Source organism: Taudactylus pleione, unplaced genomic scaffold, assembly GCF_031769625.1.
Source record: "Taudactylus pleione unplaced genomic scaffold, aTauple2 ptg000967l, whole genome shotgun sequence".
NCBI lineage: Eukaryota > Metazoa > Chordata > Amphibia > Anura > Myobatrachidae > Taudactylus > Taudactylus pleione.
The window spans coordinates 7,985,737-8,005,241 of record NW_028285368.1 but is presented as its reverse complement, the minus strand read 5'-3'; the positions used below and the strand labels follow the sequence as shown (position 1 = coordinate 8,005,241).

Sequence of the window (19,505 nt, the reverse complement as noted above, 5' to 3'; positions counted from 1 at the left end):
TCTCTAGTTTGAGAAATAGGCGCCTCACAAGTCCTCAACTGGCAGCTTCATTAAATGGTACCCGCAAAACGCCAGTGTCAACGTCTACAGTGAAGAGGCGACTCCGGGATGTTGGCCTTCTAGGCAGAGTGGCAAAGAAAAAGCCATATCTGAGACTGGCAATAAAAGGAAAAGATTAATATGGGCAAAAGAACAAACAAAAGTGTTATGGACAGACAAATCGAAGTTTGAGGTGTTTGGATCACACAGAAGAACATTTGTGAGACGCAGAACAAGTGAAAAGATGCTGGAAGAGTGCCTGACTCAATCTGTGAAGCATGGTGGAGGTAATGTGATGGTCTGGGGCTGGTAAAGTGGGAGATTTGTACAAGGTAAAAGGGATTTTGAATAAGGAAGGCTATCACGCCATTTTGCAACGCCATGCAATACTCTGTGGACAGCGCTTGATTGGAGCCAATTTCCATTTCCAACAGGACAATGACCCAATGCGCACCTCCAAATTATGCAAGAACTATTTAGGGAAGAAGCAGACAGCTGGTATTCTGTCTGTAATGGAATGGCCAGCGCACTCACCAGATCTCAACCCCATTGAGCTGTTGCGGGAGCAGCTTGACCGTATGGTACACATCAAGCCAATCCAACTTGTGGGAGGTGCTTCAGGAAGCGTGGGGTACAATTTCTTCAGATTACCTCAACAAATTAACAGCTAGAATGCCAAAGGTCTGCAATGCTGTAATTGCTGCAAAAGGAGCATTCTTTGACGAAAGCAAAGTTTGAAGGACAAAATTATTATTTCAAATAAATATCATTATTTCTAACCTTGCCAATGTCTTGACAATATGTTATATTCATTTTGCAACTCATTTGATAAATAAAAGTCAGTTTTCATGTAAAACACGAAATTGACTTTTGAACGGTAGTGTGTGTGTATGTGTATATATATATATATATATATGTGTGTGTGTATATATATATATATATATATATATATAATATATATTTATATTTCAATGGAGAAAGGCCAAATTTATGTTTGTATAATCTCCACATGCTAACAAGTCACCTCGGTGTTTCCTGTTAGTTTACAATTGGAACTATTGCAGATTATAAGGTGAAATCTATGATAGATGTAGTTAACCTTTTAAAATTTAATGATGGAAATTGACTTTTAAATTACCTATTTTAATGCATTGATCGTATGTATATTTTTGTGTGAAGGAGCCAATACTCTGAGGCTCTCACTGGTCTTCCCAGAGTTGCTGAGAACTTTGCGACACACTTGATTTACATTTATCTAATGCAGTGGTTCTCAAACTCGGTCCTCAGGACCCCAAACAGATCACATTTTCCAGGTCACCCAGCAGGTGGACAGGTGTATTCATTACTCACTAACACATTTTAAAAGATGCACAGGTGGAGCTAATTATTTCACTTGTGATTCTGTGAGGATACCTTGAAAACATGCACTGTCTGGGGTCCAGAGGACCGAGTTTGAGAACTTGTGATCTAATGTATTTTTCCTTGAAGGCTGCAGCAGATATGGCTACTGTATCATGGTTTTTCCTCTACAGTGCCACCTGCTGATTAAATACAGAAATGTGTCTACAAGCACATTGTTACATGCCAGCAACATTATCAATTCTGCACTAGCAGAACAGTTGGTATGGCTTTACTATGAATAAGAGCTTTACAGTACAGCAAAATTTTTCAATAAATCCTAATATTTTCTTGCAAAAACAAAAATAAAAAATATGGACTCAAAATTATCTCCATAGTAATACATTTCTCTATACTAATATAATTAGAACATTGTGTCTTTCTGTTTGTTCCAAGTTGGTGTAAAAACTACTGTACTAATTTTCATTAAAACTGCATCATTTTATAGACTTTTACAACATAAATGCAAGAGATAGGTGTGGCACCATGCACTCGGCAGGTAATGGGTGGGAGAGAGGTGCTTTGGGCCTTGCAATCAGTTGTATAGGATAGGCGACATAGCAGTCTGTGCACAGGGCACACAGTGACATTGGTGTGAGTGGTGGGTGAAGACGCTGCTGCCACCAGTCTGTATAGCGCTGCTGGTCACATGGGCACCTCCCGTGACAGAGCACCTATGCACAGCAATACAGGTATAACACCTCAAATAAAGAGAAACGATTTCATCATGGGTGAAGCCGCTGGTAACAGCTAGTAATTGATATGAATAAATTGATATAAAGAGGCTTATGTGCAGGCTTCCTTCCAAGAAACCTGCACTGTGTTTATAAAAAAAATAGCATTATACAGTATTTATTCAATGCTTTATTGCTCACAATAAAAGTGTATAGTTATGAAGTCTACAAGGAATTGTTTAGTAGTGTTTACATGTTAAATCACATCTCTGCCTGACGAAGGATTGTATTTCTACCAGATACATGTTGTGCTTGTAGTCACTAGTGGAACGAGCTATCTTGCACGCACTTCCTTCCCAAATGCACTCTGCGATTAAGCCCCATTTTTTTTTTTCAAACCAAAACGAACTATAGCTGTTCCCCGCACACTAAACTTAGTCACTCACTCATGTTATACTAGAAACAGTGACTCCACGCAATTAGTAGACAACCGTTTTGCTCTTTGAGGGCTACAAATGTTGTACTGTTTTGAAAGCAGACATGCTTCAGAATTTTGTACAGTTATTTGACTCTGAGCAGGAATAACTGAGAGGGCCCACTCACCAGAGACCAGGACTTCACTATATATGCTGCTCATGCTTGGGCTCTCTGGATTGGAGAGGGTCTCTGTGAAATGGAGCCCACCCTTTAAATTGTGTATTTTCATTATTGTGCAATTAAAAATGTGATTTCTTGTACAGGTGTGTCCTCATACACCTAGCCTCAATATGCCATATGGCGCGGGACGCCTGGTGTAATTGAGCCACCAGGTCCCGTGTGACTCTGCTTGCATCAAGCGTCTTTTTTTCTGAAAATGCATCTTACAATATGATGCACCAAAAGACAGCACTTATTATTTTATGCGACACTTGTAAATCTGCGTGCGACTGAGTCTGTAAACAAAGCACAATAGAGCTTGACGTGGAAAAAAAGCTGCGGCCGCTGGATCGCAGCACTTTGTAAACAGATTCAGACTCAGATGCACACAGAATTAAGTGTTGCATATCAAATTAATCAGTGCAATCTCCTCTTGAGTCTTAGTCACATTGCATTGAGATTAAAACGCATTTTCGGGTGAAAAACGCACAGCACAAACAGTTGCACGAAACCTGGTGCATCGAGATGGGCTGTTTGACATGACTGCAGCAATAGTGTATGTGGACACAGCTGTATAAAGAGCACCAGAATGGTATGAAACACATCCTCTTGGAAATATATGCTGACACCTCTGTGGATGTACAAAAATGAAGCTGTTTAGTAGCTCATTTAAATGTTATGTCCCTTGTGTAGCGAAAAGCAGATTTTGGCATCTGCATGGGCATAAGTGCGCAGGATATGTTAATGGTATAAACATGTAACTTGCCCTTTTTTTGACTTGGTATGTAATGTTATTCGTGTGTGAAGGATGACGAGCCTTTGAACATGGGTTGAGCAGAGGTTAGGAAGTTCTGCGTTCCTGCTTCAGTTATAATCGTGTCAAATTGTATGTCCCACATAAGATAGATGACCCCGGAAATTACCAGCCAACTGACCAGGCTCTGCTAAAATAACTAATTAAGAGCTTTGTGTACTGTTCCTAAACAGAGATCAAATCAGGATTGCTTATACCAGAGACACACTGTCTTCAAAAGGTGTGTATTTCCTCACCTAAGTCCAGGGGTATGTTTATTGACCTAAGTCTTGGAACTCAACTTCTAACAGAACTGAAAGTATAATAAAATAACCCCTGCCCAAATGACAGAGACATCCTGGAGTCCAGCTAGGGGGACAATACACTGAGCTGACAAGGGTTAAAATTACCCCAGGGAGGGGGGATGCTGGAGGAGCAGGCATAAATATGTGATTCAACTATAGTTCAGTGTTCATTTCTGAGAGGCTATCGTGAGATACAGATTGATCCGGAGTTCCCCAGTGGGACTGCCTCGTCCAGAACCACCTAAGTCAAACTGTATGGTTTGTTTCTTCCCTTTTATTTCTTGGAGTTGAGTAATTTGTGTGAACCCTTTTATTTAATATTATTATAATCTTGTAACTTTTTGTAACTAAGCTTTGAAGATATTCTTGAATTAAAACATTAATTCTAGTTCTGGAACTGTATTTTTATGACCCAAGGCCTCATTTAGCCTACGTTACCTATTTTTACTAAGTGTGCATAATTATATAGCAGGTAAGAGCAAACGCTTACCCTGTATTTAATACTAAAGTTCCTCTTTGCTGATGGCAGTTCGGTTTATTTAATCACGTTTGCTCAAGTAACCGGTATAAATCACGGGTGGCGATTCTCAGATTGGCGTATCTGTAGAGATTGGCCGGCTGTCCGTGACGCCTTGTTTTCCATGTAGTAGAGAGGTGCTTTCCATAAGTCACAATGAACCAAATACATCAGAGGAAATTAAAAAAAAAAAAACTTTTTCTTTCCATTTTCACAAATGACCCTTAAAAGTGGTATCAAAGTTATTAGCAGAGCTGGGTAGTGCATACGAAAAGTGTTTCCAGCGCTAGCTGGGATGACCAGTCTAATTTAAATGGATAGTGTATCTAATTTATGAATATTTTCTGCAGTGTATGTTACCCTACAGCATTGTCTTTATTTTGCCAACAATTGCTGAGATACTGTAGTCACGTGTCCATAAGACATTGTCTGTATAGTTGCATTTTTATCATGAGCAGCAGCTGCCATACTTGTTTTGGTTGAATTAAAATGATGTAGCAGCCACAGACGTCAGTAATGTGTGTATTATTTATTAAGCAATAACAAGTATAATGTTTCTTTACGGAAGCATTCGACTTGCTACTGTTACCTTGCTGACCTTTGAATCCCATACATGTTTCTTTCAGCAAATTCTGCCAGGAGTTGGTGGGAAAGCTGCCTTTTCCTGCAGCTCCTGACATCTCATATCGCACACCTGTACCTCTTGTATCCCTGGCATGCAATGATTGTATCCTAAATGGACCAATTACTTTATACCCACTTATTGAATAGTGAACCAGTCTCCTGAAGGACAGTGAATGGGGAGAGGTAGAGGAGTGTATTTCAGAGCCAGATCATTTATAGACCAACTGAAAGTCAGCCTGACAGCCTGAAAGTCTTCCTTCTACTATAGAATATTCAAAGTAATTTCTAATCACGGTCTGCCTGTGACCATAGCCGGGTATGGGATGCCAGCGCTCGGGATCCCGGCAGTCAGAATCCCAACACCAGCATCCCGACAAGGTTAGGATACCGACGCCTGTCGGTAGGTATCCTACCCCTAAGCCTAACCCTCCCACCAGTGGCTAAGCCTAACCCCCCCCCTCCCCCCACAGCCTAAAACTTACCCTCCCCCGTAGTGCCTACCCTCCCCCTAACCCAACAACTTACCATAGGGATGCCAGTGCTTGGATTCTGACTGGTGTCGGGATTCTGGCGCTGGCATTCTGAGCGCCGGCATCCCGAAACCCGGGATAGTGACTACATCCCCACAGTATACAGACTTGATCACACTACCTTGTGTATAAAGCGTATATGTATATAAAGTTGTATTATGTGTGTGACCGTTTTAATGTTTTAGCAAAATTGTTCCCTTTTCATTTATGAATCATGCATGACATCCCATTTACATTTTTAGTAGAATAAGAATCCAATCTGTTAATAATGGAAAAGACTACTAAGGTTAATAAACCTTTTCATCATTTATATGTTTCTTTATAATATTAAATTGTGCCAAATGTAAAAAGGCCTATGGTCATCCCCGATCTGTCTATTGTGTCTGGTCGACCTCAGTGCGTTCCACGGTTGTCCTTTCCTTGGGCAGAGGTGTCTGCAGTATCACTAACATGCACTGCTTGCTCTGTATTTCACCCTCATACGGTTAAGAAAATAAACAATGTGTCAATGTGATGCCCTTTTAAATTTGAGTTTGTACATCAACCCTATATTAAATCAACTCTGAGCACATTTAAATGTGAGTCTACCTTTGTGTGTGCAAATAACATGGATTTTTGGTCTGTAATGTGTTACATGTATAAATGTATTTATTCATTTATTGCAGCTTACTCAACCAAGTTGAACAGGTTCCCCATCTTTCATTTTCATGATGACCTTAAGGACCTATGTATAAGCGCAGTGAGCTCAAACACAACCAAAGCCACCTTGTACGCATTAAACGTGTGGAGATACTGGTGCATGACAAGAGGGCTTAAAGACTGCATGGACTTCACCAAGGTAATATATTTTGACCATGAAATAATGTATAAGAACAGCTTAACAATGTGCCTTGTTTGGTGTTGGTGATATTGTATACCCATGTATTTACCACAACAAAGGCAGACATTTTGTGTGCAAAACCTCTCCACGTATGCCTCATGAATTTGTGATATTACCTACATCGCCTTGTCATGAATATTGGTCCAGGTCCCAAAATGGCTGCTACCAGTGGTGGGCTGGGCTGGGGGGGCAGGGTGACATTTGCCCCCCGGGCCGCTACAATTTTAAAGTTATGGGGCCGCCGGGTGGCTGCAGCTGCACGCTGCATCACATACCCTGCGGCCGGGAGACAGAGAGAAGATGCTCCGCGACCGCTCCATTTATGTTATTCACACAGTCAGAGCGGCCAGGGAGCATCTTCTCTCTGTCTCCCGGCCGCATGTGTCACATACCTGTGATCATGATGCAGCCGCACTGTGTCCGTCAGTATTTGTCAGAATGCTGATTGGTGGATGGCTCTAGTCCCATCCACCAATCACAGTGGTGGGATGTCTTTCCACATTGATTGGTGGATGGCTGGAGCTAGCCACCAATCAGAATTCAGAAGGCTGCAAGAGGACTACGCAGGTAAGAGTGGCTGGGCAGAGTCATTGTCTGCGGGCATAGTGTATGAGTCTCCCCCGGCTGTCGGTCACAGTGGGGGTTGGTGAGGATAGGGTGGTGGCTGGGGCATGTTGTTTTTGGACTTATTTTATTCAACTACTGACAGGAGCGCTGCGCACTTCCTGCATGCATGTACCTCTCCAATCCTGTCCCAAGCATGTGGCCCCACTTTCTGCACAGCTCACCATGGTGCATGTCACTTACATGCAGCAGCTGCTCCCAGTGCCCCATGTGAGCACTGCTGGAATAACTCTGGCGGGTAAAATCTATCAGACGATGGCTCGGTGGCTTGGCTGTAATCGGGGATAGTAATATATATATATCTGAGCAAGCCGCTGAGACTCAGAGGCGGGGAAATGCGTTACAAACTCCCTCAAGTGTTGCACCACGCTGCATGCAGTGAAAGAACATTTAGCTGAAAGTGCGCTGCTGCTGGGAACAAAAAGGAGTATATAATTCTACTATTCAAGGCTCCCAGCAGGGGCGTATCTATAATGGGTGCAGGGTGGGCCCCGCACCCATAATGTTACTTACCTCTCCGGAGTCCCACGTCGGTGCGGGGGTCCGGCACTGGAAAATGGCCGCTGCGGCCATTTTCCCGGTGACCTGTGCATACATTATAGACTCTGGGCACACTCTAGTATCCAGCGTCTATAACTCCGGTGCTGGCCGCGCACAGCTCAGTGCGCTGCCCGCCGCCAGGCGGAGAGGAGGGGACCCGTGTCGGAGAGTGCACACGGGCCCCCTCCTCGCTAGAAATGCCCCTGGCTCCCAGTGAGTATTGCCACACCTTTTGAGTGACATACAGGTCACTGGAGGACTAAGCTAATATCTCTGCCAAAGCATGTGCTGATGGATCAGTATATCCTCAATAAAATATTGGTGTAATTACCATCTAACACACCAAATTGGAAGAAGAAAACTGCAAACTACCCTCATAAAAGGGGAGTGGTTTACGCATAAAAACTGCCATTGAAAATATTGACTAATCCATCTGTGCTCCCTGTCCAATAGATGCACTACAGGGGAGAAGGAGCATTACAATCTCCTATATAGATAGCAGCAAAAAGCACTACAGATATGTTTCTTCAAATTGCATTATGGAACAAGCTGCACTCATCTAAGGAGAATTAATCTACAACATTTACATTAGCCCCCAAAGTGTCCAGCATATAGCACATATTGCATCCAGTGTGCATTTTGTTATCTGATATTTAAAATCAAACTGTTTTTTTAAGTGTTACATTGTGTAAAATCATATTAGCCAGCAATGTGATGTAAGAATATGCTTCCTTCATAAATCAATTTTTTTTTCAATTTGTTTTATTTGTGTTTAAGGTCCCTGCTGTTAAGCTGAATGAGCTTCTGGAAGATTTTTATGTGACAGTAAAAAAAACAGATGGATCAGATTTTCTTGCAACGTCCCTCCATGCCATACGCAGAGGCTTAGATCGCATCCTGAAGAATGCTGGAGCTGGATTCTCTATCACCAGCAGTGTCTTCAATTCATCCTCCCAGAAACTAAAGGAAAAGTTGAGATTGCTCAATAAAGCTGGAATGTCAGGCTCCCGATCACGCAATATTGTCTATTTCACGCTAGCAGATGAAGAGGAGATGTGGAGAATTGGATGTCTAGGAGATGATGGGCCTGTGCCCCTGTTGTCATCGGTGGTCAAATACAACAGTCAGTTTTTAAACATGAGGACTTTACAGGAACATGCAGATCTAATGTATGGTGATATTGAATTACTCAAGGATGCAAATAATCAACCTTTCTTTGCTAGAACAGACAGTGTAAAGAGAGACAAGCAAGCCAATATAAATAAGATGTGTTATGGACAGATATACCATGAACATTCAAATGGACACAGACGATGCCCTTACTGTCTTCTATATAAGTTCATGTACACCCATCGCCCACCATCGCAGATGGAAGTAAACTCCCCTTTTTACCTAACTGCTCGAAAAGAAGTCAGTGGAATGGAAACAGTCTGGTATGAGGAGCAGAGAATGGGTCTTAGATCTTTACGTGGTGTTGTCCCAAAGCTGGCAAAACGTGTCAAGCTGGATCAATGTGACAATTACACATTTGTTTCTTTTACTCAGACATTTCGAAAGTTTGGTCCCCTTAACAACTATTAACAATACCCCATTACATTGAATTAGCTACTTGCACAATGTTGACCAGCAGAACATTCTAAAGAACTTGTCTAAAATCACAACTATATTTCCTCATTCAAGGGTCTGTGGGTTTTTTTTAATCACATTTGTGAGCTGTCTTCTGGTTTAGTTTAGGACTAATTTGTGTTATAAGGTCCACATGATCAGTGTTAATGTCACAAGCATGTCAAGGGACAATAGTGCCTTTTAGCACTTGTATTTAAGGAAATACAAGGAAAAGGAAATTGAACAAGATCTCATTTAGCGCAACAGTTTCAGAATATTTGCTCCTGATATGAAATATTTGCAATATACTATTCCCCAGATGTTTGTGACAGGCAATACACAGACATGATTAAACTACCACCTTTCCCTTACTAAACGATATAGGCAGGTCCCTGCTTCATAGAACATGCCATCTAGTGACATTAGTGGTTGACACTACATTTTATCTAGGTCTGCAAGCGGTTTCAATGTCAGAGTTTAACCTATTGGCTAAATGTCTGTCTGTAAATGAATGAAAAATGGAACTCTATTTCAATAGAAGAGCATAATGAGATAAACTGCACAAGAAATACACACAATAAATGTTATTTCAAAACAATAGGTGCAGTGCTATTTCCAATATGTTGATGACCTTTTAGATAGCTTCTTATGAAACTAACTTGCATTTGAGGAGTTTATAAAATGCTAAGACAATAAATTCTGTCTGACGCTTTAAACGCTGTAATTTGCTGACCCCTAGGAATGGGAGTTGCAGTGTTACCATTTTTACTGTAGTAGTAGATTAAATGTTGTCCTTTCTCTTATCACTGGTAATACCAATATAAATGGAAAGTGCAGGTTATTTTATAATACGTTTTGTATCTTCTTTAGAATCACAGCTGCAGGAATTAGGTATTACCTGACCATTAAATGTTTCATTAACGTATAGGTAGGAGCACAAAAGGATTGTTGTATCTACGTTATGTCCCTCATGCTGGCAAGACACTGCTGATTTGTTGGCTTCCTTTTCGGAATCATGGAATATGCAGACTAATTGATGTGGGAGAGCACCGATTGGTGCATATTTTAACCTGTAGGTGTAATTTTATTTGATTTCCGTATTCAGAAAAGAATATATTTCACACATTGTGTTAGAGAATAAAATCTGAAAGTCTTCTAATAGTAGACATTATAGCTTTATTTTCAATGGAAATGTGGACTATATATGTATGCGTTGGACTAAATGATCTAGTCTAATCAAAGATCGAAGCAGAAGTGCCTCAGTTTTGTGTAATTATCATAACAATAATATTATGGAGTGAACTGTTGTCTGTCTCTTGTCTTATGTCTGAAGGAGGATCTGTTTTCCACACGTTGTACACTGGATCTGCACGTACTGCTGATGGTTTAAAAAAATAAAAATCAAGGAAATAATAAACTCTGTACTACCCATGTGCATACTGAGTCATATTTTAATTATCCTGCTCTCTGTCATTTTGCGTTAAAGTGACTGGAGCGTATACTTATCCTGCCCCTGAGATGGTTTGTCTATGCAATTACCAGGCACAGTATTCATTCTTTTGAACTAGGTGATTGGAGCTAGAAGATGGAAACACATGCTCAGGAAGACTTATGTTTAAGTAGGGGCATCATGCCGACTTTGTGTCGTTATGTGTATCTATGTGTTAAGTACATTAGTTGTAATTTTTACTCATAACATGAATGATGGGTAAAATGCCATTTTGTTGTGAAGTGCTCCTCCTTATGCCTCAATGCACCCATTTATACTGGGGAGCTGGATGCATTTGTACGGGGCAAAATTTAACAACATCTGATAGGAGTAGGCACATTGGGTCCTTTCCTTGTGTGAGCTCGACACATGAATGCTAAACTGAACTCGAATGCAAATATTAGCTGATTTTGCAAGACCAGATAATTTAATAAAATTAGTATAAAGGAGGCCACTGTAGGGGGGTTCTCTGTTTTATTAGTGTAAAGGAGGCCACTGTAGGGGGTTCTCTGTTTTATTAGTGTAAAGGAGGCCCCAGCATAGGTGTGTCCTCTTCTTTATTAGTGTAAAGGAGGCCACTGTAGGGATGCTGTCTGTTTTATTAGTGTAAAGGAAGCCACCGTAGGGGGTTCTCTCTTTTATTAGTGTAAAGGAGGCCACTGTAGGGGGGTTCTCTGTTTTATTAGTGTAAAGGAGGCCACTGTAGGGGGTTCTCTGTTTTATTAGTGTAAAGGATGCCACTGTAGGGGGGTTCTCTGTTTTATTAGTGTAAAGGAGGCCACTGTAGGGGGGTTCTCTGTTTTATTAGTGTAAAGGAGGCCACTGTAGGGGGGTTCTCTGTTTTATTAGTGTAAAGGAGGCCACTGTAGGGGGGTTCTCTGTTTTATTGGTGTAAAGGAGGCCACTGTAGGGGGGTTCTCTGTTTTATTAGTGTAAAGGAGGCCACTGTAGGGAGGTTCTCTGTTTTATTAGTGTAAAGGAGGCCACTGTAGGGAGGTTCTCTGTTTTATTAGTGTAAAGGAGGCCACTGTAGAGGGTTCTCTGTTTTATTAGTGTAAAGGAGGCCACTGTAGGGGGTCCTCTGCTTTATTAGTGTAAAGGAGGCCACTGTAGGGATGCTCTCTGTTTTATTAGTGTAAAGGAAGCCACCGTAGGGGTGTTCTCTGCTTTATTAGTGTAAAGGAGGCCACTGTGAGGGTACACAAAGCACTCGGGTAACCTCTTCTGCTAAATTTTTGCAACTGAGAAGTTTGTGCAGGGGGTCTTTCATAAAGAGTAGATTTTAGTGAGAGACTGTCTTGCTCCCATGATTATACCAACTATACTGTTGATTATCTTATGATCATGTGAGGAACATTGCATAGCACAATTTTGAGAATGGTGATGGTCAGGGCTGCCATCAGAAATTATGGGGCCAGGTACTGACAAAATAGGCAGGGCCCCCCGGGGTATAGGGCAGACTTGGGTGGAAAATGTGGGTGGAGCTACTTCGGGGATGGTGCCTCAATTGGTGTGTAAATCAGGGATTGCTAGACATGGTGGAGGGGGGCACAGGGTAGAGAAGACTGGATATTAATGGGGGGCACAGGGCAGGGAAGTGGATTGGGGTGGCAAAGGGCATGGAAGGATGGTTTGGTCTGGGGGGGAAAGGGCAGGGAAGGCCGGCTGGACTAGGGAGGGGCAGTGCTGAGAAGGCTGGCTAGACATAGGGGTGCCGCAGGGAAGACTGGCTGGACTAGGTAAGGGAAGACAGGCTGGTTGGCTGGACTAGAAGGGGGAGGTAGTGCAAGGAAGGCTTGCTGGACTGGGGGGTGGTGGGCAGGGAAGGAAGGCTGGCTGGACTGGGGGAGTGGGCAGGGAAGGAAGGCTCGCTGTGCTGGGGGGAGTGGAAAGGGAACGAAGGCTGGCTGGACTGGAGGGGTCGGCGGGGAAGGATGGCTTACTGGACTGGGGGGTAGGCAGGGAAAGATGGCTGGCTGGACTGGGGGGTAGGCAGGGAAGGATGGCTGGCTGGACTGGGGGGGGCGGCATGGAAGGAAGGCTGGCTGAACTGGGGGGGTGGGCAGGGAAGGCTGGCTGCACTGGGGAGGGGCAGGGATAGAAGGCTGGCTGCACTGGGGGGGGCAGGGAAAGAAGGCTGCCTGCACTGAGGGGGTGGGCAGGGAAAGAAGGCTGGCTGCACTGGGGGGGGCAGGGAAAGAAGGCTGCCTGCACTGAGGGGGTGGGCAGGAAAAGAAGGCTGGCTGCACTGTGGGGGGTGTGGAAGGAAGAATGGCTGCACGGGGGGTGGGCAGGGAAGGAAGGCTGGCTGCACTGAGGGGGGGGGGCAGGGAAGGCTGGCTGTATTCAAGTAGGGGCACAAGACAGGTCCAACACAAACATAGACTTACCTGAGAAAGGGGCCAGGGTGGCAGCAGGAGAAAAAGCATCTGCGTTGCGGTATTAGAAGTATGGAGCCGGCTGTGATTGGCTCGCGTAACGGCAGCCAATCAGGAGCAGCCGCTTCTGATTGGCTGCTGTTCCGCAAGCTGTGATTGGCTCGTGGCCAGCTGAATACGATTGAGCTGGCCGCGAGCCAATCGCAGCTCGCGGAACGGCAGCCAATCAGGAGTGGTTTCTCCTGATTGGCTGCCGCTGCCAGCTCCATAGTAGTGCAAATGCAGCAGCACCGATGTTCTTCCTCGTCGCTGCCACCCGGGACCCCTATCTCTCCGGGCACGGGACAGGAGGTCCGGCAGTCCCCCCCTGATGGCGGCTCTGGTGATGGTAATCCAGCCTTCCACCCCTTCTCTGCTCTCAAAAGAGCCAGCAGCAACTGTACACAATGATCCACTATCCCAGGCGTTCTCAACTCCAGCCCTCCACCAGGTCATGTTTGTGGATTTCTTTAATCACGCACAGGTGGGTTAATCTATTTTGCATGGTCAACAATTATTCCACCTGCTTCCACAGAGAGCGAGCCTCAAAACATGACCTGTTGGGAAAACTGGAGGGTTTAGTTTAAGAACTACTGCACTATCCAACTGAGCCATTTTCCTAAGATTTACCCACAGAGCCCAGGGATTCGAAGTATGAACTTTCATAAAAAGCCAGAGTTATAGATCCCACAAACTTTGATTTGTGTTTTTTTAAGAGCAAGTTTTGTACTGGACAATGTGTATCCAGCACAATTTCGCTAGCGTCGGGACCCGGCGGGAGTGCCTGCATTGGCAACTATGGCAGGGGCCATGCTGTATTTGGCAGCATGGCTCCCGCTAACTATATCACCCGTCGGACCTGCATGCATACAAGCGGCTGTAGTGTTCCCACTAGGCCGTTTTAGCGGGGCGCTGCACCCTGACCAATTTTAAAAGGGCAAAATTAGCGGTGCCCTGCTAAAACAGCTTGCCCTGAGCCTTCACCACCTACGGGCTGCAGTGTCCCGCTTGTGGGAAAAGTTGCAATGACAGATCGCCACCCGGTGAATAGATGCCGAGGGGAGAGCTTGGTGGAAGCTCATCTCACAAAGTGCTGGACATGCCCCCAAGTGTGACGAATTGGCATGGCACAAAGACATGCCCCCTCCCCAATTGGGGCATACCACTAGGACACACCCCAAATTAGTCAAGCCTTCAACGCGCACAGAAGCTCCCGGGCCAGCAACCCCAGCACCCTGCCCGCTTCCTAGCGAGAACACTAGACTGTGCAATTCCATCCATCTAAAATGCTAATGCAGCAGGAGGTGCCTGTAGGAAACAGACACCTCCTTGCTGCATCTGCAATCCCAGAGCTGTAACCAAGGTCGCAGCCTGGGATATCTGCAATGTATGTTTCTGTGTGCAGGTAATTGTATTTAGGAGTACTTTGTGCTTCTCATGTCTCCTGTGCTCTGATTCTGTTCTGTCTGACTTTATTCTCTTCTGTCTGTTATTTTTCTGCGCAGATGGCTTAGAGTGCTCACTGTTGCGGGTTCAGTTTATACCCCTTTCTGCAAAGCCCCACTTTATTGTGGAGAGGTCACATTCATTGCAAAACCCCTTTATTGTACACTATAATTTACTTAGCTTTGTGTGTGTGGGGACAGCCTTGGTTTACTATACCATGTCTTCCAAGGGCAAGGCTCCCAGGAATGGGGGAGCTCCTGTGTTGCGTAACTGCAGGACGTGTACTACTGTACTTTCTCCTCAGGTGCCGGACCATGATGGGCTCTGTGTCCGGTGTTTTGCCTCAAGAGGGTCAGTCGGCTATAACTTCCAGCCAGTAACCAGCTTGGGCTACCTCTCTCACAGGTAATGTTGCAGTTAATAACTTGCAATCCCCGTGCCTCCTCCTCCTGCTAGTACCTCTACAGCTGCCCCCAATTGTACCATCTCGGGGTACTTTACAGGCAACTGCCTTAAAACCGCCATGAATGCACTTGCAATTAGTGCAAGGGTGAGTGCAGGTGTCGAGACTGCACTTCCAAGCACAGACCTCCAGGCAAGATAGTTCTACGCCCCTGTCTGGTTATGATTCGAGCTCTGAGGTTTCCTCAGTCCACAAGGAGAATATGTTCAATACTTAAGATGTTGAGACCTCTTCCATCTCAGAAGACACCTTACTGTACCTGAGGTGTAGCTTCCCTAATTAAGACTATTAAAGCTGTCCTCTGCATTGAAGATGCAGAGCAGGCCCTAAGGCTAGCGCGCCGGTGTTCAATTGTCAGAAGACTTTCGGCAGAATGCATGGGCTCACCCAAAAAGGCGCTTTCAGGTTTCGAGGGCATTGCCTCCTTTTATTCACTGCCTCCTGTGGATCGGGCTAAATGGGAGTCTCCACTGGTGGATGTTCACATTGCCCACCTAGTCAAGAACTCTACCCTTCCTATTCCTAATATGGCATCTCTTAAGGATCTTGCATATAGGAAGCTGGGGTCTTCCCTCAAGGGGATTTATTTTCATGCAAATGAATCTAGCGTCCGCTTGGGTGGCTAAAGCCATCAGGGTTGGCAGACGCCTTTGAAGATGGCCTCAGTTTGGGTACCCATAGGAACGAGCTACTGTCTTTCGTGGAGCACATCAGGGAGGCAGCCTCTTATCTCTGAGAAGCAGAAATAGACATGGGTATCCTAACCTCCAAGGTGTCGGCATCCTCCATGTTTGCTAGGCAAGCCCTCTGGATTCATTTCTGCGTGCTGACACAGACACTAAGAAAGCCCTGGAGGCTCTTCCTTATTCAAGGTACATTCTCTTTGGTCCCGATTATGACAAGATCATGGCTTCGGTGGCGACATCCAAGACAGCTTTCCTTCTGTGGAAGCCCCCAGGTCGCAAAAGTCTAATTTTCACTACTTTCATCTGCAGGGAAAAGCGAAGGGCCAGCCTTTCTCAAGATTATAAAGTTAGTCATCCAAGGTCTCTGTTAGTGTGTATATCAGTATCACTATATGTAGAATATTAATATGTATAAATTAATATTAATTCCTTATACAGCTAGAGCCATAATGATATGAAGTGCTTGTCCCAGAACTGGTTTGTCAGGGTCATTGACATATGAACAGACGCAGGCACAGCTTGGCTAGCTCACATTATAATCTAATTAGCATTTGTATACCTATAGCTGTCTATCACACTGTTGGGACATGAGTTTCAAAGTAAATGATTGAAACACCCCATTTCTGAACACACCTCCCAGGTAATAGCTGGGGGTTGGAAGCCAAAAGGAAAGTAACGGACACTGTGAGCACAGACAAAGACATAAACACTTCCAGAGCCCCCCAGAAGGCTGCAAAGATGCAACTTCAAATGCCAGGAGAAAGTCTAAGTATCAAGCTATATAGAAACATACAAATGGATTAATAACAAAGCTTTGGTTAAATATATGGATTTGGCATATATGGTTAAATATACTGCATGTAATATGGCTTACATGGTGATGGTTAAGTCTGTACTGTAGTTATATGGATAGTAAGTGTAAGTCTGTAGCAAGTTTGTGTTAAACTGTAGTAGATTATACTGTATGTAACAAGTTTGTAGTGATTTGGTAAAGGAATTCATATGTCTGTTAATATGCAGTAGAGCCTATAGTAATTTGGTAAAGTGATTTATAGTGTAATCTTTGTCTATTCCATGTGCTTAATGGAGGCTACAGTTTGTTAATATAGCAGCCACCATGTGGTTTAAACAATAGGTTCGGTTCCATGTGTTGTTCCCTTTGTGACAAGGCCTGGAACTTGTGCTTGGTTCAATAACACGACCTGGAAAAGATAGGTTTGGTATGTGTTGTATTCTTGTGGTTTAGCTGTAACATGGTGTAGTTAGAATTAAGGCGGAAACTGGTTGAAATATTGCAATCTGCAGACTATATAATTCAGTTTGATGTCAGCTGGTGATTGTAGTTTGTTAAAGGAAAATGGTGACTGTCATGTGCTGTTCCCTTTTGTGATATGGGCCTTGAAACATGTGCTCCCCCTCCCCCCATTGAACCATGTGCTGAACAATAGCCCGGCCTAGTGAATGCTTATTAGATATTGGAATATTATATGGTGCAGTGTTTGCCTGATGTGTTAGCAATTGGCAGACAATATTCAGCTTGCATATTTATTATAGTAGTCAGAATATCTGATGAAGTTGTTGTAAGGAAGGAGATGTAAGGATAGATACAGGTATGTGAATTAGCTATAGCATTATCGTAGTTTTCAATGGGAGTTTCAAAATGAAGGTTCCATGTGATGTTCCCTTTGAGAGAAGGCCTGGAACCATGTGTTTAGTTATTTAAAGAGATGTAGTTTTAAAGGGAGTTTTTCTCATTCAAAATGGAGTCTGCAGTGAAAATGGCTGCCAGCATGAGGCATGTAAACAATAGGAACATGCGGTCTAACAGCCCCCACACAGAACATACAAACCCATCTCCCACCATGCTTTCTTAGCAATCCTCTCTCATCGCTGATTGTATTTGATTAATGCTGTTTTACAAGATATTGTACTTTATAAGCATTGATTTGATTGCTATAAATACACTTTACTTACCAAATCTTGTGTGCAACGCTCTTATCCTAATGATCCAAATGATTTAAAAGGTATATAATTCTGGTTAACACTTTGCGAGTGTGTGTGTGTGTGTATATATGTATATATATATATATATATATATATATATATATATAATTTATTTATTTATAATATGTTATTTAATTATAAAAATAGAATATTTGCTTCCAAAATATGAGGTTAAACCAGGAAATTGCCTGCAGGTATAAACAGATCAAGCAAGAAGAAAAGGAAATTTAACCTACCCCTCAGCAGTCTCCAAGCCCCAAGGTAAACAGCCCTGGTCTACTAGATGCCCTGCCACCAAGGCCACTTACAAGCCCGCCACTTGATGGGGCGGGCCTCCACCTGGGGAATCTCAGTGTGGAAGGCCAGCTTCTGCTGTTCTCCAAGACCTAGATGGAGACCACGTTGGATGTTTTGGTGCGAGGTGTTGCCTCCATGGGCTACGCCCTAACATTTCTAGTGAAACCTCTGACCCAATTTTTTCCCACATGCTTTTTGGTGGATCCAGGCAGAGCAGAAGTGCTGTGGGAGTCCATTCACTCCCTGCTGGCCTCCAAAGTAACAGTTCCAGTTCTCTTGTCTCAGAGGGGCCCGGGCTTCTATGACAATCTCTTCTTGGTTCAGAAGCCAAACGGTTCCTTCTGGCTAATCCTCAACCTGAAGACCCTCAACAGGTATTTGCAGATCCCCAGATGCCGCATGGAGTGTCTGCATTCCAACATTCTGTTGCTCAGTCACCTTTCTCAGGTTTGCGGCCCAGGAGGAATATATTCCTATTTTGGGCATTGCCATTTGGTCTTTCCATGGCTCCTCGTGTCTACGAAAGTCATGGCAGCTCATTTGCAGTTCAGGGGTATCAAGATTCTATCTTATCTGGACGACCTACTTATCCTCGCCCAGTCACTGGATGTCCTCAGTGAACACATCAGTCTTGCAATAGATCTTCTCTAATCCCATGGATAGATTATCTGTTGGAAGAAATCCTCCTTCACGCCATCGCAGGAGATGTTACATATGGGGGCCTTGCTGGATTTCAAAACTCAGTGAGTCTTCCTCCCAGCGGACAAACTTCAGGACCTACAGGCTAAGATTTGCAAGTTCTAAGGTCTCCGCTGAGTGTCAGTACACTCTTGCATGGAGATCCTAGGCCGCCTTGTCTCCTCATTTGACACGAGTATGGTAGAGTATGCCCAGTTTTACTCCCGGCCTCTTCAGATGGAAGTTCTGTCCCGTGGAACAAGTCCCATCGGCAGCTCAAGACACAAACGATCATCCTCTCCCTGGAGGTCTGGCACTCGCTCTTGTGGTGGCTCCAGGGGTCCCACTTGGACAAGTGCCACCCTTTTTTTGGTTCAGGACTAGGTCATCCTTACCACCGAAGCAAGTTTCTGTGGGTAGGGGGCAGTAACCGGGCAACAGACCTTTCAGGGTCAGTGGATGGCTCAAGAGAGCTGGCTACCGATCAACATTCTGGAACTCTGAGCGGTCTTTATACAGTCCAAAAACATGACAGCCATTACATAAACCTCCAGGGCGACACTTGCAGTCGCGGTGCCATGAAAGAGATGAGTTCCATTCTCAACTGGGCAGAGCATCATCTTCTGGCTCTGTCATCGGTCTTTATTCCTAGAGTCCAGAATTGGAAAGCAGACTTCCTCAGCCACCAAGATGTTTACTCAGGTGACTTTCAGCTCCTAGTTCTTTACTGGGGCTTGCTGAACATCGACTTGATGATATCTTGGCACAACTACAAACTGCTGAGGTACTGCTCACGCACCAGGGGTCTGGGAGCCCTACTGGGGAATGCCTCAGTAGTCCGGTGGACTTTCCATCTCATG

General features: G+C 44.1%; 1 protein-coding gene across 1 annotated transcript in view; it reads left to right on the top strand.

Moving 5' to 3' along the window:
• KIAA1958 (KIAA1958 ortholog) overlaps positions 1-10,594 on the top strand; it is a 136,088-nt gene extending 125,494 nt beyond the window's left edge. Inside the window, exons 3-4 of the mRNA XM_088460076.1 lie at positions 6,182-6,354; positions 8,338-10,594. Of these exons, the coding sequence (XP_088316202.1) occupies positions 6,182-6,354; positions 8,338-9,141 (977 nt within the window). The 3' untranslated portion in view covers positions 9,142-10,594. The remainder of the gene's footprint in view (positions 1-6,181; positions 6,355-8,337) is intronic.
• The last annotated feature ends 8,911 nt before the right edge of the window (positions 10,595-19,505 follow it).